The sequence below is a fragment of the Corapipo altera genome, unplaced genomic scaffold (genome assembly GCF_003945725.1).
Source record: "Corapipo altera isolate COAL_440 unplaced genomic scaffold, ASM394572v1 22b, whole genome shotgun sequence".
Lineage (NCBI taxonomy): Eukaryota > Metazoa > Chordata > Aves > Passeriformes > Pipridae > Corapipo > Corapipo altera.
This window is the reverse complement of record NW_020884876.1, coordinates 29,423,395-29,451,299: the sequence shown is the minus strand read 5'-3', so window position 1 is coordinate 29,451,299 and position 27,905 is coordinate 29,423,395. Positions and strand designations below refer to the sequence as shown.

Genomic DNA, 27,905 nt, shown 5'->3' with positions numbered 1-27,905 from the left:
TGAAGAACTTGAATTGTATTTCATAGTATCTTTGAATCACCAGGAGTGGGCTAGAGTCCTGTAAAAAGATTATGCTCAGTTTAAGAACTCCCATGAAGAAATGAGCAGTGAGACAGGTGATTGTCAGTCACAATTAGAGTGCTTTTTTTAAAAAAGGGGATGTTTTTCCAAGTATTTAAAAAACCCTTTTGGCATAACTTTTCTTTAATTCACTTTTTAGAAACTTGTTTTTTTGAAATGCAGTTTGGATATAAAGTTCGTATATATCAAGGACAAAAGACAGTACCATATCATCCTGGTTTTAGTTTGAAAAGAAAGCACTTGTGTGTTTGCTTGAAATCCATATAGAACAGAAATGTGCTTGGAGCTTCTGCACTCAGAGTTGCTTTAAAAGGATGCCAGGAAGCTATCAGCTCTGCCACTGATAACAGCAATTATGATGTACTTCTTACATTCTGGGTAGCATTAATATTTAAATGTATAAACCTTTCCATTATACTCTAAATTTGATACAGAACCCTGAGGCAGAAATTGAAGGCAATTATGCTGTGGTATCAGGACACCATTTGTCTCTCTCAGAGAACCATGAAGATTTCTGTTGATTGTTGTGCCTAGAAATTAATTTTTGATTACCTGATTTTCTTAACACAAACAGACTGCCAACTGCAACTCAGAAGTTATCCTTTTGGGAAACACATCTGCTTTCTGCAGATACAGTACATTTTACCAAGGAACTCACTTTTCCTCTTAGCCTCTTGGTGGCACTAGGCTTCTTTGGAACTGTAAACGCTGATGTAAAATGTGCCTGTGCTTTGGAGTAGAAGGCTACTCTGTTTCTTGTGTAGTATGATAGCTAAGCCTTTTGATTAAAACATGAATTATATTTTCCTTATTTTATACAAATAGTGGTCTCATAATGTTTTGGAAGCATTTAGGAGCAGCACACCACGCTGCAGCGTAGAAGAACCGTGTTGAAGTGTCAGGAATAAAGTGAGTAGGGTACTCGGATTTCTCAGCAGGTGCGGCCTGTGGCAAGGAAGCCTCTTTGAGCTTTTTAGTTCTGATGGTACCACTGTCATGGGCAGTAATCCTGTGATGCTATGAAATTGGCAATGCATTGTGCTTGGAATTGGGAAGGATCTGAGATGTCTCAGGAGACCCTGACAGATCTCCTGACAGATAAAATACCGTGGCAAGTCAGATTCTTATGTTGAAGCTGTGCAGTGCCAACCTTCAACTTCAGAGTTCTGTGGTGTGGCCCAAGGGCAAGAGATGCCTAAAGGTGCTGTGCAACTGGTAGGCTAAGGAGTTCTTTTGATGTGTAGAAAGACTGTGAGTGAAGTGATGGACAGGCTGGCTTAGCACGCTTTTACTCTGCCTCTGTAAGCATCAACAGGCTGTAAAAGAAATTTGCAGCTTTTTGAGTAGCAGAGTGAGAGGATCCAATTGTTCAAAGCTGTTGCTTGGTAGCAATGCAAGTGCTATATGAAGGGGAAAATAAAATCCTACTGTATTGAGGCATAACAGAGCTTTCCTTTTTACTATGCATTGTCTCAAGACATTTCAGCAAAGAATGATTTAATAGCACATGGACATTGTACACAAATGAAAGAGCTAAATTTCATGCAAAATGACATGATGCAAAGTAAAAGATATTATGTGAACTTTCTTTGTTTATTACTGCACTAAGTTGTAATTTATTTTGTTATTATTTTTAGTATATAAAGGTATTGATCAAAAGACATGCTTGCCATTCTGCATAGGCGTAGGATGCTACAAGCGAAAGAAACTATTATGGCTGAGGCAGTTATAGCTCTCTATTTTCCACCTGGCTTTTGCTTGTCGCAGATGCAGTGCAGAATCTCACTTTTCCATCCAAATATCTGCTGTAGCTCAGCTTCTGCGTTTTGCCTTTAAGACCATCACTTTCCTGTCCAATTTAGTTGGTGTTGCTAAAGAGGTTCAAAACTTACCAAGGAAAGGCCAAAAAAAGTTTGTGCTTAGACAGTGGGATGACATCAACCTTATTCTGTAGGAAACACTGTAAGAAAACCTATTAAGTTGTCATTTGTAAAAGTACATACGCTCTTCCACTGCAGAGCTGGGAATAATAGTACTGCATAGTATTGAACTCCAGAACAGTATTTACGTGTGCTGGCTTTTACACAATGATTGTTTGCTTAATGACTCCAACAGGTGGAAAGAAAACAAAAACTAATTTTTGATTAATCCAGTCCATACATACAGAATTAAGGCTGCAGAAGGTATGAGCTTTGATATTTGATCAGAATTTTTTACTCAGCAGATTCAGTAGTATCTAGTCTTTATGTGGATTCTGCTGCATGTTTCTAAAACCTCTTTACCTCTGTACTTTCCTTTCATCTTACACTAAAAGCAACTGCAGCTAGAGAAAGAGGTTACCTGCAGAAAAACATCTTAAAAATAGGAATATTGACCAAGACAAAACATGTCCCTGTATTTTGGATGTGTGAAGATGTCTGCTAATCCTTGTAAAAGGTGTTATTGACTAAAGTGAGTTTAGAACCTGGGTGAAAATCAAATCACCACATAAAATTGGTATAGTGCAAATATTCTGGAGTAAGATACTCGAAAGTATAGTAGGAGTACTTCCTCATTCTAGTAAGTATTTGAAAATAACGTCAGTCTGCCATCCCTAAGACAGCAGATATTTACTGTGTAATAATTCGGTTTATTCTCTAAAGTCCTGACTACTTAAGCATTGAGCTCTGGTCTCATTTAAGACAGTAAGTTCTTCTTAGTATAAATTTGAACATTAAGTTTGTGTGTTGTTATATGCTGAATAACATTTTTTGGCAAGTATTCTCCAGATGAGTTTATTGTGATGGCCCTACTGAAGCTTAGTCCATGAGAATTCAGTTTATTCATGTAATGGGATAAAAACCTGTCTTTAGCACTGAGAGTCTGAATTTTTGTGGTATTGCCTGTTTAGAGTGGGAACGAAACAGCAACATTTGTTATCTGAACCTATAAATGCCACTATCCAAAAGAGAAGACTGTGTTTTACCTCATTCTGAAAGAAAATCATAAGCTATCCTGTGATGATGTATTGCTGACTCTTTTTAAATCTAGACTTGACCAAGAGGCTATCTTTTTTTAGGCTTCTTAACAATTTGCCCTGAGCACCTAGGCGTTAGCAAATAATGAGTGCATTGATTCGATGAGAGGAAAAAAAAACCCTAACTGGAGCACATTAGACTATTAAATTAAAAATTTATTCCAATTAGTACTGGGGGGACTGCTTTTTACTGTACTAAATTAGGCAGCTGGGAATTAATGGCAAGTGAAAATCATTATAATGACAGTCTTTTTTTGGTAAGGATTTGACAAAGTTTCTGACAGTGTCACCATGACCTCAGATAGTTTCAGTTGCTCTCTGTACTGAAGATGCATAAATGTTGATTAGTGGAAAAGGTCTTTGGAGTACTTTCTAGCAGAGCCAAGTCTTTCCTGGCCTGAGGTCTAACTTGTCAGTGTAATAAGCTACCCATCCCCATTCGTTCAAATAGCAGACTTGTCACATGCTCAGGATGAAGAATTCTGTGACTTGATATATGATATTTAATGGCAAACCAGAGAGCCTTTAAGAAGTAAGTTGCTGATTCAGTGAGTGCATTTTTTCATTCACTGTCCTTTTAAACCAAAAATGTGCTATTTCTTTGCTATTCTTCATTATATGCACATTATTTCTATTAAATTTATAGGAAGAATGGGAATTGTCAAAGAAATATTGCAGATGCCATTTAAACTGCCAAGCCACACAGTGAACAGAAATAAAAGGAACCAGAACTGGGGGTGAAAGACCTATAAGCAGAGTGAAAAACAAGTTTTGTGCTTTGCTTTGTGGCAAATCCAGTACATAATTTTTTAGGATGTTGTTGTCTTCTGAACAACCAGACACTGATCCAGTTTCTACAATATGCGTTATAACATTATTCGGGTTCCTTATGCATGTGTATGTAACATATGTTTTATGTAGTGTTATTATTTATTATTTGAACTTCCACTGGTTAGAATGCATCAGCAATTACATTTTCCCAGTTTCATAAACCTGGCATCGGTCTGATTTGTAAACAGCTATACTGACTCAAATTACTGAAGGATTGGATGTCCTGCCAGCAAGTAACAGTCTGTGATGCAATTAACATTACTAAGGATTATGTTGTACTGAAGGTGAACTGGGAGTTCATTGCTTTACAAAGGGAAGCATCTTCAGCATCTTCTTTAGGCTCTGAAGCAGCGATAAAACTAGTGCTATTGTTGGGTTAGCCTGGACAGACAGACAGGGGTGCCTAAAAACTTCAAGACTAGTCTAAGTATTTTCTCTGTCCTTAGTTCAAGGAGTGTTATACCTCTCCAGGAGTGTTGTGTTCGCAGGTCTTTCCCCTTCGCTCTGGCAAGATCACCCCCTTAATAATGAAGTATTTTTAAGAAGAACATGCACAACTGAAAGAGGTTGTTATCTTAAGCATCAAATAGTTTTGAAAGTACAAGGGAGAAGTAGCAAAGCCCATAGAATGTATGCATTGTGGAATCTCGAGCAAGTGGTTATGGTTTCTGTCTCTGTTAGATTCAGATACTGCTAGATACTGCTCCATTTAGATGGAGTGTTGTATTTTGTACTGCTGACAAAGCTTGTAACAGGTTATTTTGCTTCAAATTCCTAATTCACTGACCGTCCAACCGCAATAACTTAAAAAAAACATTAAAAAAAAAAATCTTTCTTCTGGACCAGTAATTGCCATTACAATTTTTCTTTTAAAAAAAGACCAAAACAAAGAAAGTGGAGAAGAGTATGCACTAGTGGAAAAATGACATGAACAGAAGCGTTTCTCAAAGAATGATATAAAACCCTGTTTACCAGAGCAGCCGTAGGCCAACGTTGCCATGGAAACAGAAGGAATTCAAATAATATTAGCAATAGCATATCTATTATATATTGCATTAATGACACTATGGTAAGGGGTCACTTGTGGTTTCATTTACAGGGCTCACTTTTTAGTGATTTATCGCCAATATTACAGGCTAGAAATTAGAATTAGAAATGGGAGGTTCAGCCTTGAATTGCCTTATAATAATATTGGGAAGAAAAAAGTATTGAATTTTCCTGTTACTAGAAAAAATATTTATTTAATCATATGTCTAGAAGAGTTTTGATTGTTTTATATGTAGCAAGTTCTTAGTCTTTTCTTAGAAACAAAATCATGCTCAAACCATAAAATAGATTATTGTCATTTGGCATCCAAAAATGCTGACTCCAACATTATAGATGATACAACCAAAATTGGGACATTCTTCTATTTGCAAGAAAAATCAATCAGCCTTTGAGTTTGGTTTGGGGAAATGGGTTTTGAATTCAGCTGTGTCTACTAGATGAATGTGGCTGGTGCTGGATTGTGGCAAAAGGTGAATTATTCTGATGTGGTTTGTCAGAACAATAATATTCTTTAAATAAGAGTTTGAAATAGGGTGGTAGCGGTTTATCATGATTATAAATACTGAGGGTCTCCTTCGTGTATCCCCTGAATTTAAATGTTGTTCCTTTTGGCACCGAGGGCCTCACTAGTTCTTATGGTTATATCCTTTTTCTTTTGTTTGCTTTCCTCTGTGTGTACCACTGGCTGAGAGAAGGCAAAAATAAAATTGAAGATTGTTTAGCTGTCACAAAGAATTTTGACCCTTTAAATGGTGGCCAAACATTGACTTGGGTGCTCTCAGGACACAGACAAAGTTTCAACTGACAAAATGTTTAGATGCAAGTTATGTGTTTAATTTGAGTGATTTTGGAAAAACCTACCTCGCCATTCCATGTGTTGAATAATGTACTCACTTTTGTACTCACACCTCTAAGGTATATACAAATAAGCTTCACAAAATAGTCTAAATGGTATCCTATATAAATGCAGGACAGAGATGCTCAAGGAGCTTTTTCTGTGTTTGGCAGAAAAATCTGGCACAAGTTTAGAAAACTTTCCCAAAGCTATGTGATGATAATGACTGCACTAGAGCGCTTGCATAACACTTTGCCCATTACAAAAGCTGTAAAAACATTAACTAATCCACAAAGCAAATTAGGTGCTGCAGATGTATCCCTCTGCTGGGAGGAAAGCATATGTGTGTATGAGTGAAGGGGAAAAAAGAAATATATTAAAGGAGGCTTTATTTGGTCCTTTTAAGCTTTATGGCATTTCTTTGACTGCATTTTCATACTTTCTAAAGAGTGCGTTTTTTTCCTTGGGATTCTGTTAATGAAATTGTAGATTAATGTATGAAAAATGTATACACCTTTTTGAACACAGAGAATCCAATTGTCTTGATTCTGTTTACAACCAAAGTGAATCTGAGTGCTCTAGAATTATTTGAAAGAATGGCAAACAGTCTCTCAAAGTTTCTGGTGCGCATAAGGCTGTGCACATTTCAAATGTGGCTTTTGCTTGGATGTTCTTGCCAGATAGCGAATTCAGGGTTTGGTGGTTGCTGTCTTTATCTGGTTTGTCAGAAGCTGATCCTTATCTAGGATTGACTTGAACATGGATTTCAGATACTTAATAGATGCATAAAGTGTGCTAAAATTTAAATGCTGAGGGCATCTGTTGTCTCCTAGCTCTCTTAAGAGCTGTTTATCTGTGACTGTGTGGTGCAAGTAGGTATATGCACATACATGTGTGTAAGTACATGTATTAAAGATGTTGAAAGTGTGAGTGTTTTGGAGAGTGAGAAACAAGGCCAGTCTTGCTGGGATGTGAGTACTGGTGATGGCAGTGATCCTTGGCATTGCTCTCACTGAGGCTGTGGAGGCCAGGCTCCTGTACTCTCAGGTGTTGGAAACTGGTGCCCAAGTGTGCTGCTTCTTCCTTCCTCATCTTTGCTCACTTACCCTTGGTGGTTTTGTCCTTCTTAGCTTCCTCCACAAAAAGAAAGGGAGGGAACCTTATGTGCCTCCCCTATAGGTCATCTTATTTTTGGGACCAGCACTAGTTCTGATTCCATCACACACCTTTCCTGCATTTTGTACCACCTTTGCTATCAACTTTCTGAGATTTTTTTTGTTTGCATGTTTTCCTGTACATAATTTGTGCAAATATGTCACTGTCCTTTGTTTGAGTCTTTGGAACTAAATGGTATTTATATTCCTGTGCTTAGCAGTGTTAAAAAATACTTGTGTGTTGTTACCATTTACACTGTTAATGTCATTACTGTGCTACAAAAACACTGGCTTTGGCCCCTTCGTTTTTGTGGGCATATGTCTGAGTTCAAGGCAAGCAAATACTGAGTGTGGCTTTGGTTGCTCCTGCAAAAGTGAGTTTACTGACACTCACCAGTGTTACTACAGACATGTTACCCTACTGCACTATGATCAACAGCTGCATGTTATTCTCACCAACTTTGTGGTGTTCGAATCGCTCCATAGCAGCAAATATATCCAAGACCTGCTGGCAGCATCTACAGTTGCTATGTAGGAAGATAATCCCTTGTAGGTTTGCCATGGGAGGTGGGCTAGTGACCCCTCACTGAAGTTCCCTACCCTGTGATCCCTGTGCTTGCTGTCCCAGTGATAGGGAAGCTGATTAAGAAGGAGAGAGGGTACACTGGTGCCATACATCAGCACGATGTTTGTTCAGATGCTTTTCCCTGTTGGCTTCCGAAGGTGGGTGCCACTTTCGTCATCGGTCTTAACTGACATTGTGGCAGGACAGGAGCACGCTCAGACCCTGTTCCTGCCACCAGTGGTGCCTGGACTGGACTGTGTTACGCTGGCATGGCTTCAGGGAGCTGACTGTGCTGTGGCTGAGTGAACCCTGTGTGGACGAATGCAAACCTGAGACCTGTTAGGAGAGTACATTAGTTATTATCACTCAGGCAAAAGGAGCATCATTGCAGACATTGATTTAATGCACAGAGAGAATTGAAAGGGCAGTGACAACAGTAGGATGGAAAATACTACACTTCCCTTACACAGCCAAAAGAGTGCAACGCGGAAAATATTTTGGAGAATAGTGTGATGGATCTGAGCTTAATAGTTAGACAGTTCCCTCCACTGCTAATTTTCTGTCTTTGGTTCTTAAGGGCACATTAATTTATAATATAAATGGGTTTCCACACGATAGCTACAGAAAATGTTCTTACTGAACATTATGACATTTACTTTTTTCCTTTGTATAGGGAATGGTTTTTGGGTGGTGCTACTCAAAAGAAAGAACACTTTTAAGCTGGTCTTGGTATATGAAAGTAATGTATAAGCTTTACATTTGATACAAAGATTTTTAAGCTGTTGGCAGGGATTCCATGTTTTTAAAAGTTCTTCTGTTTGCTGGATTTCATGTACTTTCATTTTCCCTTTGAAGTGTGTGGGAGAGAGCAGAAGGGGAAATACTTCATTATGTCCATGAATTATTCAGGTACAGTTCGAGCTTCTAACATTACTTTAAATAGCTCAAGGTCTTTCTTTTTCCTTGAGTATGTCTCAGTTTTCATTCTTATGCTGATTGTATGCCGTGTTCCTTTGCTGAATACAATTTTGATGAAGTACTATCCTTCGGCAATCTTTAGAAATCGTTTCAGTCTTGAAATAAGTATTTAATTCTGATCTTTTCCAGCATCAGATGTGCAGTGACCCTGAGGAGATACAGGTGAATTGTCATACATGTGACTTTACAAAAAATCAAATTATTCTCCCCAGAGTGTATTTTCTATGTACTCTTGCAAAGGCATTGATCTCAAATAGCCTCCCACATATATTTCTACAGTGAAGGAAAAAAGGATTCTATAATATTAAATATTAACACACTGTTATACTCTGAGAGGAATTTTATAAACCACATTTAGTGCATCATTTCAATGGGGAGGTATGAACACTAACTCCTTACCTTTTGGAAATGCCCCTTCCCCACCCCGAAATGTATGAAAATCTGTATTTAGAAAATAGTTAAGAACAATAACACAGAGGAAGGCAATCCAGAAGATGTCTAGAGGTCAATGTAGGGGGAAAGACAGACAAAACAGAACCCTAAGCATATTTTGAAAAGTGAATTTAAAATTTTGTTCTTGTAGTTCTAAAAATGTCTGTGAAAATCAAGTGATTGCTGCATAATCCATTATGCAAAAGAGACATTAATTATTATTTCAGGGGGAAAAAAACTTTAAAGAATTACTCCCTTCTCTGAGGTTTAGGACTTATCTGGTATAGTCTAAAGAGGCAACAAAGTAGGATTGCAGACAGTTGAGGAGAAATGCATCTGTATACAATAAAGGTGATGATGAAGACATGGGTTTCAGAGAGGGATGCCTGTGACCAAAGCTCATCTGCTCAGTTTGAGTTGCAGCAGTGGTGAATATTTTGCAAGGCACCCATCAGAGGAAGCACAAATGACAAAATGCTTTAGAGGAAAAAAATAGTGGTTTTGCTGAGCACAGGTGCAAAGCTTGACCAAAAGATATGTTAAAGACTAAAATGTAGTCAATATGTTCAGGTTCACGATAGTAAGGTTATATCAATATATTTATAACCTGAGTTAACTTTCAGTGTCTTCTGTGTATACTGTCTTCAGCTGTGGATATATCTGAGAGAAATGTTTATGAACTGAGAAATTGCAAACACACCAGTGCTTCACTCTTGTAGCTTCATTAACTTGCTTTCTGGACTTCAGGTTCTCAAAGCCTTGAACCATCTCTAAGCAATAGTCAAGATTTTGTTGCAGTATTACAATACAGTAATGAAATGGAAATCTCAATTTGTGTCAAAGAATCCTGAAATACACTGGAAAATAGAAGGCCTGTGTGGGAACACAAAATACTGGTTAGGAAAAAAAACAACATTACATCCTCTTGCTCAGCAAAACAAGATTTGTCAGGGCTGAATCTCCCTCAAGATACCAGAAAAGAACATGAAAACTATACAGAAGCCGTTGAACATCATATTGAGCATGTTAATTAGAATAAATTGTAATATAGCATATACAACCCTCCAAAGATGCTGATAATGATAGAGAACATGTTTCTGTAGCCTTTAGAACCTTGCTTATTATTTCAATAATTATTTCATTTAATTTCAATTGTATAGGAGGAAGAAGTCTAGAAAAAAAATGTGTGAAAACATAAAGAAATGAATCTTTCGATTGGTGTCACTGATTACTGGCTGATTTAAATGGGCAAATTTGTTACCTAAACCCAATTCATAATCTTGTTTTGTCTCTTAGTCGTAAATACTCAGTTCTACATGGATTTACCCTGCTTTGTTTATGTATATTGTACAATTGATACAGTTTTGCTGGGTCCATGTGGAATTGAGTTACATTGCTTAACAAAATAATATGCTTTAGTGTATTTGCATATTCATATGTGTGTTTTATTACCATTTTTTAATACCAGAGTAGTCAATTTTTAAAGGAGTATACTGTAATTCCATAAGCAGTAATTTCACTATGTATTTATACGTGTAAGATGATTATTTGGAATTATGATTTGAAGGAAAAAACACAGTAAAGGACCCTTCATAAAGAAATGTTACTTGCTTGTTATTATTTGATTAAGTCCAGTAATTGGAGACATGTTATCGCGTTAATTTTATATGTATTGACTGCTAAAGCTGTCGTTATTTGTACCAGCTTTCAAACTCATTTTAAGTATTGAACGGGTATACAAATAATTAAATACTTGACTATTGTGGAAAGGTACTGAAATTTATGTATTATGCATTAGATTTCCTTTGAGTGGTTATAGGGAGGGAAGCTGGAAAGAGAGATGGGAGATAGGGAGGGTACTAAGGGAGAAAGGAAACACCATTTACCAACTCTGAGTAAACTTATTGTCCGGATACACATCATCTGGCTGGGAGAAACTGCGTATCTAATACATCTCTATCACTAAAATGTTTCAACTTTTTCTGAATTCTATCCATGCAAATCACTGAGCATCTTTTCATACTAAACCTATTCTTAGGTCATATTACTTAAGAATGTTGAGAAGTTCTGGGCCCAGTCACAACTAAGTTGAGTATCATTGAGTTCAAGGAGCCCTGAGTAAGATACCTAACTGTTGGATGAAAATAGCAGTTTATACTTCTTGTTGTTGCTGAAAGAATTTTAAATATGGATTTTATTAGTAAGAAGTTACTGATGCCTTAAAATATTCTTGGGTTAGCATTCTGTTCTGCTACAACCATTATCAGTTATGAAAAGCATCCTAAACCAGAGAATAATAGTAGTGGTAGTTAATCAAGTCAAAGGTGGAAGGGGTGGTTGATAAACTGGGTTTACCAGTTTTTAAACTGGTTGTGACCTGTGTTGACCAGGAAGAACTGAGAGATGTAAGCAGATGATTGACTGTGTTCACATGCGCTTCTCACAAGTTGCGATCAACTTTGAGACTAACTAGAAGAAAAAAGCATCATCATGTTAATTTTGAATATATTATAAAGGCAAATGATGACAGAAGTCGTCAAGCAGACAGCAGAATAGGAAGTATGTCTTAAGACTTCTAAGGGGCTATTACAGAGTTAATAAAGAGGTTTTTGCTACAAGGTTCTGCCTCAACTAAATGGTTTGCCTCCTAAAATAAATGAAAGGTATGCTACCATAAATAGACAACAAATGGTTCCTTGAGACCTTGATGAAAGCATTAATTTCTTTTTCTTTAGGTAGCAAAGCCTTGAAGCTATTTACTTGGAATGCTCTTTAGGGCTTGATCTCTCTTATTTTTTTTTAATATTTAATTACGTTATTCTTCAAAGGATGCAGCATCAGTGGTGAGGGGTAAAACAGGAAAAAGGTCAAGAGATATTAAACTTTAAAAAAAAATGACAATTTTTACTAATTGTCATAGCAACAAAGGAGTAATGGATCCTGGTGAGGAAGCAGAGGGGTGGAAGAGGTTAGTGTGCGCTCACAGTGGTACTGCTGAGCTGTTCTGTGACATTAGGCAGGTCATTCTAGGAGCCTGGCTCTCTTATTTTCTAATTATATGTTTTCAGAAAATATTACTCAGAACAGCCCTGGGAACTTAACTAATGCTCTCTGGTTGGGTGGGCTTTTATGCATTTGCGAGTTCGGTTTTGGTTTGTCTCTGTGGAAGAACTCTGCCCGCAGGTGGGTGATCAGAGCAGGAAAGCAGCTGCACTGCCATCACTGACATCCTTGGCAGGGGAGCAGCTCTGTCAAACCCTTGTTCTTACCATAATGGAGAGTAGCTGCTCTAATTTGTTTGCTCCCAGTTCTGTCATTTGCCCCTTTGTAAAGAACAAGTGAGCTCCTGGGAATGGAGGGAGACTATTTCCCCGGAGGAGGTACTTATGAGAAGAATAAACCTGGAGGAGCTTTTCTTTGTCACTGTAGCTTGCCCTGCTGTTGGTCCAGTTGAAGAGGCTGTAGGCAAGGCAGGGCAAGGATGCATTGGGAGGGCAACTAGGAGCCCTTAGTTCAGATGGACAAGAAGAGGTGTTGTGTTGAGCAGGGTGTACTTCAGCCTCACAGGATAGAGAGGATAGATGGAGCATGGTTTACCTCCTCTCTGGAGGTTGCAAGTGAAGACGATCCTGAAGTGCAACAATAAGGAGAAGGGTTGTATACAAACATTTTCCTTTTGGTCTATCTTACACAGGAGTTTTTTTAATTTAGAAACTGTGGTTCTGTTTGTGTTTGTTTGTTTTTTCCAAATCAAATGGAATTTGTTTCTTGATGAGGGCTGTGAATCACTGTTTTCACAGGCAGTCTCCTAAGATTTCAGACCACGCATAAGTTACTGCACAAAATGTAGAAGATGCTCAATTAGCACGAAATCATGCTCCTTTCTGCTGGTATAGCTTATCAAAGGATTCTCAGCTTTAATATCAGTGTGGAGTCAGTTGGATAGACAAACCTGTGTACTTCAACCTTTTGACCTCTTACTTCTACTGGTATGAAAAACATTTAGGTGTTGCTTAAAAACTGCAAGGATTATTCTCATGGACTTTTTCTCCAAGTCTTTTTCTTACATTAATAAAACAATATATAAACAAGGTATGTTGTACTTTCTGAGTTGTTTAATATGCCATTTGCTCAAACTTGAGCATCTAAATTTAAAAAGGGAACAAAAATATAGTAATAGCAGTGTGTTCTGTGTCTCAGAAGTAGTTTTCCTGCCCTGATAGTAAGTCAGGGAAAGAATGCAAGAAAAAGTCCTTGTGTTGCCTGTGTGTTGTTTTTGAAAGAGTTTGAAGAAATAATTATTCAAAAGAATTGAATTAGGTACAAGTGGTGAGTGTGAATAAGAATTGACATCTTATTGTGGTAGGAAAATACTTCAAACAATTAGAAGGAACCAAAAAAAATGGTTAGAAGTGAAGTCAGTTTACTAATTTAATGTATGTAACTGTTATATTTCTCTGCTTTCTATGCAGCAGATTGCTATATGGAGATCTCACAGACAGCTTGATACTTTGGGACAATAGCCTGGCCTCCTTCACGCTGATTTGCTATGTTGTCTGGGTTACATTGATGTTGGGAGCATATGAAACGTAAGGGGTGCCAGCATCTCATGCAGGATCTACTGACCTTTTTTGCTTGTGGGTGAATTGAAGAATTGGGCTGTGCATTATTGCTTGTAGATTCAAACAAAATGCCAGCTGGAGAGTGCATGAATAGCTTTGATTAGATGTTGGTGACTGTGGAGAAAATCATAATATCACATCAAAAGAAATGACTTTAGAATAAAATATACATGGGAAGAAAATGGAGTATGACTGTCACTTTTAATACATTGAGTATAGCCACTTGAGGTTGGTGGGGACTAGAGAAGAAAATTGCCTCATTGCTTCATTTTCCAAAGTTGCCTGTGGTGAGCATAGGAACAGGGAACAAGGAAGTGAACTCTCCTGGTGTGTGTTGCCTGCTCCCTGGATGGCAGAGGAGGGGCTTTCTTCAGCCATGACTCCCAGGGTGCCTTGTCCCCTGTCAGCAGTTTATCTCTTCTGAGACTGACTGTCATTCCTGTGTCTGGCTACAGACCCTGGTTTTCCAGGCAGGGCTTTGTGAAGGACGAGCTAACACCATTTCATGACCCCAGATGAAGCCTAAATAGTGATATTGCTGTACTCAGAGTTTACAGAGTAAAGATATCTACCTGAGAAATAACTAGTCATTTTATCTTCTGAGAAGCTAATCCTGTAGGGATTAGGTATTGTGAAAAGCTACTATTTTGCTGTCTTTTAATTGTAGCCCCTCTACCCATTTTATCTTTTCGGAGGATGCACTGTGTAAAGCTGCCTTCTCTGTCTGTGATTAAAACTTGGGAAATGGGGGACCTAAGCAGCTACACTTCACAGTCAGGCTTTCTTGTCTGTCCATGTTAGCCTTTGCCACTCACAGAAATACTTAAAAATTCACGAGTTGATAATTCATGCCTGAATTTACTGTTTATCCTAAGTTTGTGTCTCTTTATCCTTTGGATAAATAGAACAGTAAATCCCTCTTCAGAGTATATTGGTAAGGGCAGGCAGTGCTTAGAATTTGAAAATTTAATAAAAAAACAAGTACTGATACTTTTATGTTGTGCTAAGAATAACACTTTTTGTCTTCATAAGAAGTTATGATTAGACTTGCAAAGACACCCATCACTGAATGTTTTAAAAAGTTGTATAAATGGTATTACTCGTACTTTTCGATTTTTTGGTTAAATATTTGAGATCCTCTACAAAGAGAGACTGGTGACAAATACATTTGGACAGTTGTTTCATACTGTTTTTCACTGGTCCAGTGTTTGCAGAAAAACTTTCTATAGCTCCTGCTTAAACGTGTTTTCCAGATCTGATTGGTAATAATTTTATGCAGAGCAATATGGCTAACACATCTATCTAAATGTTTTTTGTTTGTTTGTTTGTTTTTTTAATATATATTAGGATGTTTTGAATAACTTGGGTTCCTGTGAGTTGGATGAAGATGACCTAATGCTTGACTTGGAGTTCCTAGAAGAACAACATCACCATCGTTCTGGTAAGTCAGATAAATACTGACCCTCTTCAGTGAGGTACTGTTATTGTAGAAATATAAAGTAAATGTTTTCAGTACAATTACTTGGAAATAAAAAGAAGTAATTTTTTTGGAAGGGGAATAGCAGTATGCATTTTGTTGTGTTATTTCTATATGTGTAATTGATCAGAAAAAATGTTCTTTACACTGCATTTGGATTTTATATGGTCAGTTATGAAATGGAATTGATTTTTACAGCTATGTAAGAATTTCAGCACCAAGGGCAGACCCGTCTGTTTTTCTAGATACTTAAAATGACTGCTGCCTACCCCAGGCATTTACTAAAAGAGCATTGCTGATATAATAGCTATCACATTTTGTGTGTGCCAAAATAATCTTCAGATAAAGAAGGTTTGACTTTATATGTGAGCATAACTTGATTGTTTCTCTCATGGGTTGGTTAAAGCCCTGTTGCACTGCCTTGATTAGTAGCAATAAACAAGGTCAATTCATAGAGTGTTCAGTACAGTTTTATAATAGATTATGCAAGGTTGTGCTAAGTTGTGTCACCTGACAAACGCTGCATTTCCTTTGACTGTGATGTGGGGCAGTGTAGTGTCTAGTCCGTGAATATGAAAAGTCCTGCTAATGCAAAAGGGTTTGGAGAGTCTTAAATCATACATGAGATTTGTACTTGATCACAGGTAGAGTTTTGATTTTGTATTCTGTTGTGTTACTCTGTTTTTTAAGCAGGAGTAATTCTCACCCTCTCTTTTACTTGCTGTTTTCTGACCCCTGTTTGTCCATTTACCCACATAGGTGCCAATAGTGCCCATTCCTGCAGACTCATGTGAAAGTGGGGTTTTTGAGCCATGTGCTGGCTGGTATGTGCCATCTGCAGTTTTGGGCCCTTCTTTGATGCAAATTTACCAATGGTTACAGTTAAACTGCTTGAATTATGCTCTTGTTTCAAATTTTCTGTGTATGATTATTCTGTGAACATATCTGAATTATCTGTATGATAATTCTGTTTAACCATTGTAGTGTGCTTTTTAAACCTGTCAACATATCTACTTGTATGATGAAACATCTATTTTATTTGGTAGATATTGTGGAGGGTTGTAGCAGCAATATGTGCATGATCACTGTTTCCTAAATTACTGGGAGTTAGGATGCAACAAATGAACTGCACAGAAAAGGCCCTTTCTAACCTGGACTGAATAATGCTATTAACTGGTTGCAGAAAGTCAACGTATGGGAAACATGCTTCAAACAGCTTAAAACAAATGTTAACATTTTATAAGAAATCATAGCATTTTGACTTGTTTATTCCCTGGACCTCTTGGAAACAAATTAACTGGCAGAACCATTTTCCATAAATAAACTTTGCTAACATGTTGCACTTGGCCTCACATGTGTTTTCCTCCTTTTTTTATATTTACAAAGCACTGAATTAATAGTGAAGGAAAACTCATGTCCGGCTTATGATTACAAAGATTTATAGCAGCTTCTGGAACAACTGAGATCATAATGCCTAAATGACATTATACTTGATAGAGAAGTAATTAAGATGGAGATGTGATATGACACATGATCTTTCTACTCTTGGCTCATTATCCAGAGCAAATGAGGTGCTTTTAAAACAGAGATCTGCACTGCCCTTTGAAGAATGGTGACCATTTCTATTCTGAGCAGTAACGTAGAGACTTATGTTGCAGTGTGCACATTGTCTTTAAAAACAAATGAGTTTATCTTAGTAATATTTGCTTTTTGATTTGTTTGTTTGGTGGTGGGTCTGTCTGCAAAAAATTTAGGATTTACCTAGTCGTCACTGTTGGTTTTGAGTCATTCAATTGGAAAAAAGAATTGGTAGGGTAGAGCCACAGTATAGGTTGACACAATTTGATATGTTGACACAATAAAGCTGATGTCTTTATGTTGTGTTAGGATCTGGCACAAAATGATTAGTGTGATTGTAAGTCATCCTCTTAATTTAAGATATTGAGATAAGAGGCTTGATTTTCAGAGTTTTTTTAGCGTTTGCATACCGCTGCAATACAGAAAACCCTTGAGTTAGATACTGACATCTAAACATTTTTTAAAAGTTGCTTTTCTGATTCCTGTGTTAAGCTGTTGCCCACTTCCAGGATTTAAGACTTTTCAACCAAAATTCTTTTTAGCAGTTCCAAGTCAATCCATTACCTGTTTTCACTTTTGGGCTTGCTTGTTTTTTTTCAATAGGCCTCTCCATTCCAGAAGTGATCAAGTGATCAAGCACGTTGAAGATATACAGTTAGTGTAATGCAGAACTTTAACCTTTTAAAAACTCAGCAAATTGAAAGTGATCATATTTCTGGACATGTACATATAAGCTTTTTCAGGTAATTGGGAAGCACTCTGTCTTTTAAAAGATCTTTAATCTTGCCCCCTTCAGAAACAAGAGGACAACAAATTACACACGGAGAATGAGCCAGCACTGTTATGGTAGAATATATTATTCTAATTGAATTTGATTAAAACCAAGGGGCTGCTTAATTCTTCGAGTATGCGAGTGGCCTGAAGAGTAGATGATTTTCCTTACTTTCTGGTAGTAGTAGGTTTGTTGGACTCTTTATAAAGGCTTCTTTAAGACGGTGGGCTTGACAGTTTACCTGTGGCTTGCCTCATTAAAATTTAGTCAACACAATCAGACATATAGGTTTGTGAGCCTTCTTTTCCCTGCTGGTATGTGCTGTCATATATAAGATTCAGCCCTATGTTATGTCAGCTTTACAGATTTCAGTGGTTTTGTTACTGTATTTGTTTACTTTCCCAACAAGTTCCTTGTGTTTCTCAAATACTTGAAAGGGATCTTTGTATCTGACATTCACATGTGTATCATACTGAAGTCATCTGGGAGTGTTCTATGTCTGTTATAAAAATGAAGGTGTTTGAGTGTAAAAATATGATAGAAAATGCTGTGTCTTGCATGGAAAGGTTAAAATTATTCTCTTCTGGAAGTCAGAGTTATTAACACTACTGTGACTATTTGTAGTACAATAAAAATCCTGTTGATGTTATACATACTGATGCTGATTATAGCATTTATTTGGCTAAGGCCTGCAGTCCTAGAGCCATATTACAATTCACTTCTGCCTCATTTGGCTCCCAGTAAGGAATTCTGTGGGGAATTACTGTAGGGAGAAATGTTCCAAGAGAAGCTCCTTTCAGTATTTTAAAAAATACATTGAAATATGAAGAGGTATAATTTTAAAAGAATTCAGTTCTTTCTTCAGTTGTTGCAGAGGGATAACTAGGGAATAGCTAAGGATAAGTAAACTTCAAAAGCCTATGAAAATCTTTAATGAGAAATTACACAAATACAAGGCTTAACATTGCATTTTTAACTTGACTATCACAAACTATTCTTTGGTCGGGAGGCTGTACGCAGCAAGCTGTGTCATTGAAACATAACAATTCTGAAGCATAGTGCCACAGTTAATAAATACAGTTGGCTGGTTAATGGCAAATTGAGAAAGTCTCTTAAATATTATTAGGAACTTTAGTTTTTTAGAAATTTTTTATTTAAGACACGATTTACAGTATTTTTTACTTTTAGCTGCTGTGGTTGTAAAGAACAGTATTTGCCAGCGTGAGGATATGTCTTTGACTTTGTACTGAAGTTTACAATATAATAATAATTTAACAAAATAATTGTATCATATCAATCAACCATAATTTTAGGGACCATTTATGAATAGGAAATAAGATTCTATTAGAAGGATTTCTGAGAGAAATGGCTATTAAGGAGTTTTTTAAAGAGGAGCGAGGAGCCAGTTGGCAGGCAAGGAGACATTGTTCCAGAAAGTGGAACACTGTATTAATTAAAATACAGAGTTAGAAAGGAGAAAGAGGCAAAGATCTGTTACCTCTTTCATTGTTTGTGTTTGTTTTTTTATTTATTTATTACTCCAACTCATTTTTTACTTGTGTTCTTATTCTGTCCTCTCAGCTTTTCCCTAATGAGCTAGTTGCCCTCCAGCAGCATCCTCATGAAATAGGGTTCCTGCAAAAAGGTGCTGTGAACCCTGATGAGTACTAGAAAATAATAAAAAAAAAAAAAACCCAAATCTTTTCTCTAACCATTCAATAGAAGATAAGGAGATACTTGCAAACCTCAGGCAGATGCTTCTACTTTGGATGTAGATTTCTGTGCCCTGCTAGTCCTAGCACAGCTTCAGAAGTCTTGAATACCCTCACTTCTGACCTTCTCCCTGTGAGTTTACTGCTTTAATTTACTGCCTTTGCTTCTGTTTTAAAGGCTGTATTGTCGAGATAAAGAATGTAAGACAGAGACATTTTATTATCCCGCCTAACACAATTGCTTTGAAATTTAATAAAATAATATTTATATAGTACTTAGTGAGTGGAGAGCACTACAGCATACAAATTCAAAATACTAATCAACTTGATTTGCTGAGAGTTTTGCCTACTGTTCTTAAGCTGGAATGCTTAAAATTAAGCATAATATGACATACATGATGAACCTTGAGGGTACCTTTTTATTGCTCTAGTAAATTAGACTTTTAAAACATGCTACAGCGTTGATTTCCTATTGCAAAATAATGAAGTTAGTGATTTCTGTAGCGGGAAACTATTACCAGTTTATAGAAAGTGACAGCATTAATTTAACCTCATTCATTTTCCTTTTCCCTCATGAAACAAGACGTATTTGATTTCAAGTATTGATTAGTCAAATGTATGAGGAAAACCTTTATATTCAGTGGTATAAGCAGGGGGGAATTTATTCAAGTAATGCACGTTAATGTACATGAACTGTGTGCTTGTGTTGTGCCGTAGCCGATTGAAAACCAAATGGTTTTATACGGTTAGTTGTCATTAAATCAAGACTGCAGTAAATAGTAGCCTTTTCTGAAAGTTCACAAAAGCACAGCTATCCAAGGGCTTTTGTAATTTCTTAAGTGTTTGCCACAAGTGTAATAAAACCTGTGCCCTGCCTCTTCTTACAAAGCTGTGTGGATGTAGCTGGGATTTGTAGCGAGTGATTGGGCTGAAGTCAGGGGCACTGCTTGTGGCACCGAATATTAAGGACATGAGCCAGTCTCCTCCACATCAGGCTCCACACTATGCAGTGACTATTCATGAGAGTGATATTGATTAGCTGTATACCCAGACTGGCCTGCACATCCATCATGCTGTAGCTTGAATGCTTGCTGAATAGTTTTGAATAATGTAGCTTGCTAAATTTTTTAGAAGAGATTTGTCTTTGGCCAGTGCTTCAGCCATTTTGGGTTTAATGCCTCAGCCTCAGCTGAAAAACTGTAATCCAGCGTATACAAGAAGGATAGCAGCGTATTTCAGAAATGAAATTATTTTCTTTATTTGCTGGAAAAAATGGATTAAAAGTGGAAATACAACAGTGTGCTTTATAATCCATCTAAATATTATTCAGCTCTCAAAAAAACAAACACTTTCAGAGATGGGCACATTTTGATCAAACCTGAGTTAAGATCACGCCTGTTAGAAACATTTTAAGTGTGTTCTGGACTCTGTGGTAATACATGTTTTGGTAGTTGCTCAAGGTTTATGAATGAAAAAGTATATGTGACTTGGCAAAGTAACTTTTGATATGGTGGCAGTGGCTCTTATGTGCTCTCTCTATATTTTCTTCTATTAGTGGATGTTGAGAAAGAAGGGCCTGTTCTGGTGTAGCTTTGTGTTAATGTAACTGAAAGGAATGAGCATATGAAGCTCGGATGTAGTAGTATCACTCTTATACTGTAACACTTGCTCATGTATACCTGATAAAAAATAGAAAAATAGTTATTACATAGATGTTCTTTATGTTTAAAATGCAATGCTGTGGTATATTGTCTACCTGGCACTGTCAGTATGAGCAGGAAGAGGCACATCTTAGTGTGAAGTTCTTGGAAACTGTGGGCTCTAACTTTGTAATGTGTTGGCATTAGGTAGTTTTTATTTAGTGCCCATTAGTGAGATCCCAAGCGTAGTATCTAGGACTAGAATACTCTATCATAACACAAATATGTATGTGTATTAAAAAAAATAAATCATTTGACAGATTACTGTATGACTCCAAGGGCAAGGTAGGAATAGTGTTTTAGTTTTTGACTGGGACACACAACTTAAACAGACTTATTTAAATGTCAAATTACAGCAACATAACTACAATAGGTATTATCAGCCTAACCAACAAAAACAGTGCATTTGTTTTTTAGAAAGAAAAAGACGAGAATTTATATTGTATTTCTTTTAAATCCAGCTAGCTTGCAGATCAATTGCCATCAGCACCCAATCAAACTAATATCACTGGGTCATTACGCCAGCAATTTAATTAGGTAGTTGCTGAGTTATTTTGAATATGATGAACAAGCTGTGTGAAAATTCTGTGGTGAGTTTGAAGCTCCTCCTGTGTGTATTAATTGAATGTACTAATTATTTTTATTATTTTTTTAATGGAGGGTGTGAGTGCAGAGCTAAGATGAAACCCCTTTGGTCTTTTGGTGGGTTTTTTTTTTTGACCAGAGTGGGAAAAATACAGATGTTGTTATAGAAAAAGTACATAAAAATGTAGTGGTGGTAGTGAGTCATTGACACTGATAGTTACAAACTGTAAACCAGAAATAAATTTACTTGATTTTCAGATGTGAAACATATTTGAAATGTAATAGGGGAATAGAAAAATGTATAAGTTACACTACTTGTTTTGGCAGCAAATCACTGAAAGTCAGCTCCTTGGCTGAGGTGGATCAGCTGAGATTGATTGACACCAAAGGCTGTTGCCCTGCCCGAAGCAGGGGGGTCACAAGGAGCCTTTGGCTCCGGGGCCAGTCCTCAGCCAGCCGAAGGGTGGCTCCTGGCAGAAGCCAGGAGTTGGCATTAGTTTCTGTGGTGGACAGCGTGGGCAGTGAGTTTTGACATTAGCACAGCTGTCATCTGGATAGATGGTATCCACTTTCATAAGACGGTGGCAACAGCATAGGAACTCAAAAGGACCAAATAGCACAGGCTAGCTGTTTTTCCTGAGATTTTCTAGCAAAGCAGATGTCCTGCTCGCAAGCAGAAGTTGCCTCTAAGAGTTTAATAAAGTGCCCATGTAATCCATTCGTGTTTGTCAGTGCAAGGAAAGCAGATTTTTCAGAGGTTTTAATTTACCTTTAAATAGAAAATAGGACAAAAAGATCCTGACTATGTATTTTTATCAGACAGCTACTTTGAACTAGATACTAGATATTTAGGTAATTTGAATGTATTGTTCATTGATGTATTGTTGGCAGCAAATTATGTTTCTGTGTTTATAAACAATGACATATTTTGATTTTTATTTGGAATTGGACACTCTTTGAGCTATTTTGAAAGCTTTACCATTGCCAAATGCCACCTTTTAGAGTTGTATCAGATCAGGTTAAACTATAACTGCATTTTACAGTTCATTTTTGAAATGTGTAAAAACATTTTGGTTTATATATACATGTTTTGAACAGAATAAAGCTTGTGATGGTAAAATAACACAGAGCTCTGTGCCTCTGCCAAAAAGGATGTTCGAAGATAATTTAGCTGATTAGCATCTTGCATTGTCAGTATGAATTTTGGACAATAAGATAATAAAAAAGTAAGTAGTACTAATAATGAACAACCCAAAAACTGATGTGTAATTTCACTACATTAATTACACCACTATATAGATATCCTAATACCAATTAAAAGGGGAAGTTCGTATAAGTTTTTATTTTTGTAAGAGAAAAAGACTTGCTGAATAAATGCCTGCAATTCCTCCATCAAAATTCTTGTTGTGAAGGTGAGCAGCACAAGCCAGAACTGTGACCAGCCTGATTTCACATGTATATCTGACTTGCCACATGGCTTTGAAGTATGGAGCAGGGAGTCACATGCAACTAGTTTCTACACAGCTAGAAGAAGTTAGAAACAGAAGGACTTTTATATTTTGGGAATGACATATTCTACTAAGCTACACATTTCCCCCTGAAACATCGTTTAATAAATATTGCACAGTAATGGAGTAACTTAAGGTCTCCAGAGAATGAAATAAAACTTCTCATCTTCTAAACTCTTCTAAAAATGATCTACAGCTTCTGAAAGAGCACTGGGCATGGAGGAAGAGGGCTTGTTGCAGGCTTTGCAGTGAAAGAATGGGTAGCATTATTAAATAAGAAGAGCATATTTGTGTTAGTCAAAAATAACCATTGCACGCTTGTGGCTGGGCATGTGTTAGGATTCTGGTAGTGGGAGTTACTGAAAGCAAGGAGAAGAAGAAATAAGGACTAGAGAAGTTAGTATTAAATTGGAATGAAACTAAATAGAAACCATAGGCTGTATAAAGTTAGTCTGCCAGCATCTTGGAGCATCCTGGTCCTGTTGAGAGTCCTGTTTCTGTTCTGTTATTATGTAAGTGGATGGTGCAGTTTCCAATTTTAATTGAGGGGAAAAACCCCAAACCCTGCAACCGCTACCAAATTGACTTTATCCTAAACCTCTTGTAGTGTATTTTACTTTAAAAGTTGAGTTGTGAACAAGCCTAGTTCATGAGCTGCAGGAGGACTGTAACACTAACTTCTAGCTGTGATTGCCTCAGAATATGTTTAGATCATGTCTGGGGTATAGATAATTGGCCTGTGATGTGTGTTCTCAGTGGATCAAGCAAAATACTTGGTTTCCTGAGCAAATTAGAATTTTTAGCTCTTTTTTTTTGGTGTGGAGAGATGATATATTCAAATGGTGGGTATATGTTAGCTTCCTATCTGGCTGTTATAAATTTTATTAATGATATGTACTTGTAAATCCTACTCAGCTAAATGGAGCAGCATCACAGAGCATCACATCATAATTTAGATGCCAAGAGATTTTTTCTTCATAAATGGACAAGAAGAGCAAAAGAGCACAGTCCTGAACTCCAGGGTCATGAAAGAATACTTTGAGTGAGATGCATTTGTATGGTTATCATAGAGCAATTAGAATCAGAGTCTGCATCTCAATTTCCTGCTCTTTCATAATTATAGTGTGACATTTAGTTACAAATACTTATTCATATTGGTATGCTCAACCATCATTTACTGAAAGAACCAGGACAGTAATTAAATTAGGCATACTACCTTTCTTCATTCCTTTGATTTTATACGTATATTGAGATGAAACATCATCTTTAATGATATCTGCAGGCAGAAAATAAATGCAATAATAAATGTTATGACAAATCAAAGCATACCGTCCTATTTAAAGCAATTCTGCATTTTTAGATGGCAAAGTTTAAGTAGGATGCCAAATACTGCTTTTTTTCTCAGGCTTTGTGAATTTACAAAGATCTGGACTGGATGTCTTGCCAAAATGGAGATGTGATGAGAACTTGAAAGGAGCATGCTCTTTCTTCTCAGTTTCCCTTGAGAGATTAAGGGACTAAGAGGAACAATTATGATCTCACAATTATTCTGCAGAACAGCCATTATTCAGTTTATATAAAAACAACTTGACCTTCCATACAACTTCTGCAATGATCCTACTTCAAGGTCAGACCGAAACTGTATGTGTCTAGAAAGTGTGAGTTAGTGGTGGCTTTTGACATTATGAAATATTTATCTCTGGGATCATTCCAGCTTCACTCTTAGGTAAAGAAAGAAATGGTAGTCTGATAGTTAAAACTTCAGTCTGGGTCTCCTGGGTGGAGCTGGATTCTTTGATGCAGATTTCCAGTTTTACCCTGGGCTAGTCACTTAATTTACTTGTAGTACTTAGAAAGTGGTACTCTAGTAGTCATGGGGATTTGGCATTAAAGTTTGAGAGATCCTCAAGATACCATTGGGATGCAGCTGCATTAATAACTTAGAGTCATTACAGTCTTTAGAGGCCAATTATGTTCTGTTTTGTGCCTCTTCATATGTCATTCCAGGAAGTGGAGCAGACACTGCCATTGCTGTTGCTGGTGTGTCCACTCCTGTTACTGCTTTTCTTACTTTTTATTTCCTTCTGCTGGAAAAAATGCCAAAGCAAAGCCCAAGTTTCTTTATATAACAGGGGGAAAAATATGGCAAAACCCTATTGTACTAATCAACTAAAGCCTGGGCTCAAATATAAATTACTTTTTACATCTTTCAAAAGTGTACCTACTGTCCATCATTACTTACAGATTGAGTCCTATCTGCTGTAGTGTTTGAAACTATTAGGTTACTTTGTTGTTGTATGTCTTTCCCTGAATCTCTTGTGATGAGAGAGCCTGTTGTCCCTTCTTTTGTCTCTGTGAGGGTTCTGTTAAATACTTAATATTATTTGGATTTTGTTGATATTTTTTTCCTTGTTTTTACCTCCAACTTCTCTTGATGGAGGAAGGAATTCACAAATAAATGCCATGCAGGCAGTAAGCCCTGAGATTTATTGTAGCCTGGGTTCAGCTTTAGGAGAGGGATCAATATGTAGCAAATGCTTCAGAGGTTGGTTGGGGGGGGGTGCATTTACTTCCTGAGAATGTTTTGTCCTCTCAGAGACCCCCAGAAGAGGACAGGATTTTTGTATTTTACAGCCTAACTAGTTTTCTGCGGTATGTTTTAAGAAGGATGTTGTACACCTGTCTTTGCCAAGGGAGCAATGTGAGATACATTCTGAAAGGTAACCTTGAAGACAATTTTCTGGTTTTACCTTCTGTACTTAGGCTTATTTTAGAAACGTTCAATCTGACCCAAAGTGAATAGCGCCTGGCTGTTTCCTTCTCACACACCAGATAGCAAAATTCTTCCATGCAACCCCTTAGTGTAGGGAACAGCTTTCAGATGGAAGTTTGTCAAAGCACCTGCTTGCCATTGCCCCAGTAGCTTCTCCAAAAGACAGTGCATTCTTTGCACCTACTGAGTGTGACCTCGGTGTTACTGGGTTTGAGACTCTTTTTTCTCCTGTTTTCATAATGTAATATCATTAGGAAAGGGAGTCTGTTTCCAGTTAAGATTTAAAGGAAAGCGTGATTGCAGCTGAAAATATTTAGAATGAGCTTTTGAGTACGAGAAACAAGTGTTCTCTTGTGGGATAGATAACACATGTATACATGGATCTGCAAATAGCAACTCATGCACCAATTGTTATTACACTGAATCTACGGGTATCCCTATAATTTTCCTTTTTTCCCCCCACAGAACTAAGCATTTATCAGTTTGATATTTAAAGAGTTGCTGAACCATGCATTAGTCTGTGAAAAGTTGATTGCCAGTAAAGGTTTCTCAATTTCAAGAGCATAGTCTGATGAATGGGTAATTTGAGAGCTCCTTGAATCTTACTCTATGAAAAGTTTCTCTTTCACTACAAACAGTGGTGAAACTGAAATTCTTTCACATCTTCCCAAGTAAAGAAAAATCAGCATGTTTCTGAAGGCAGTGCATTGCAAACTGGGGAAAGAGATTGCAGCAAGTTGTGGTGAGTAGTATGGAGTTAAGGTCACATACGCTGCTGATAAAATAAGCAGTTGCTAAAGCAGAGAATTCTCATAAGAGGTAAGAGGGGCTGGGATGTGGGCAGGAGTACTGGGCAGACAGAGGGACTATGCTGGTGTCTGAGGCATCCAAAACTATGCATGTGAATCCAGAGAGTGGGATGGGGGGTGCTTTCACTAGTGACCTTCAGTCTTCACCAGCCCAAGAGGAGGAGGAGACCTGTCTGTGCTTGCATCCTGTGCAAGTTCTGTATGTAGGCACTATTGCAGGCAGCACCTTGTCTGTGGCAGTCTGTGTGTCCGGCCACATCAGTGTCTTGTGCTTTAATTCCTCACACTCAGCTTTTGAGTGCTAGTGACACTTGTAACAAAAGTAACTGCTGAATCTGGAATGGTGGGAAATAAAAGAGAAAATTGATGGTAAATAAGTGTAGTGCCTTTTTTTTTTTTTTTTTTTGGATAGTGTGCTCATTTTTTCTTCCCTTTCTAAATATTTCCAGCCCTGGAAACATAATTTCCTAAAACATATGTTTTAGGAAAAAGGATTAAAGCAGTATCTTTTCAAAGGTTAAGAAAACCAGAGAGGCCCTAAGGCCCGAGAAACTGTTATGGGGAAAAAGAATTCTTGGTAGTAAACATCTCTTTGTTATGCTAGATTGTGAATTTGCTGACTGTCAAAAGCCCCAGCACCATGATTAACCTGTTGAAGATCTTCCTGACTTGATCAATTTTTTTCTCATAGAAGTTTTTCTTTATAAAAAAGCAATTTACTGTAAAAATACACTTACTTGAGGGTTGAAAAGCAGTAGATAAAATGAAAGTATAGCTGTGCTGTAATATTATTTTCGTACTTTTTCCCAAAACTGTTAATTTCACAGAAAATAGTTTTGACAAGTCTCTGTATTTCTAATACATTTTCTCCATGAATAAAACACGAAATAACTCTATTTCTAAGGTTCAGTTTCATTGTTTTCTTCCCTATTTAATCTTTAGTTTGTTTGACTTGTTTGGAGATTTTTGCAAGATTGGAGTTCAGGAAAAAGTATTCTTGATACTTCTTAATATAACATTACTGACATGATGTACTTGTAAATTATAGGGTTTAAGCTAGAATGACATAAGTACATTACTCAACCATCTTATTGTCAGCGTGTGTTGGATTAAATGCAAATAGCTCCTGGTTCTGAGGATTTTCAATCAAAGCCCCTCAGCTTGCAAATGCAGCATGCTTGTATTCATAGACTCTGCAGAGCTGTGTGGAGTTACTCACATGGAGGAGCTGGTGACTGTATCATTGTGCATCTGGAAGGGGCACTTTTGGCTGTGGAAGGAGTTTGACCAGGCAAAAGGCATTGCCTTGTACTGAATTTTTGTGGAAACTCATACCATGATCCTTTGACACTGAGTTATCACAGGTGGTAAAGAGTAAGGGTAAGCAGAAAGGGGAAAAGAAATGAATAGAGGTAAGAAGGAAAAATGGT

At 37.2% G+C, this 27,905-nt stretch overlaps 1 protein-coding gene across 6 annotated transcripts in view; it reads left to right on the top strand.

The window, feature by feature from the left end:
• The window catches only part of CCSER1 (coiled-coil serine rich protein 1), a 572,831-nt gene that overhangs the window by 36,155 nt on the left and 508,771 nt on the right, over positions 1–27,905 (top strand). For all 6 annotated transcript variants that reach the window (XR_003526446.1, XM_027636005.1, XM_027636006.1 and 3 more), the window contains exon 3: positions 14,909–15,002. Coding sequence is in view for 5 of the 6 variants with exons in the window: in XM_027636005.1 (XP_027491806.1) it covers positions 14,909–15,002 (94 nt within the window). In the remaining variant the exon portion in view is untranslated. The remainder of the gene's footprint in view (positions 1–14,908; positions 15,003–27,905) is intronic.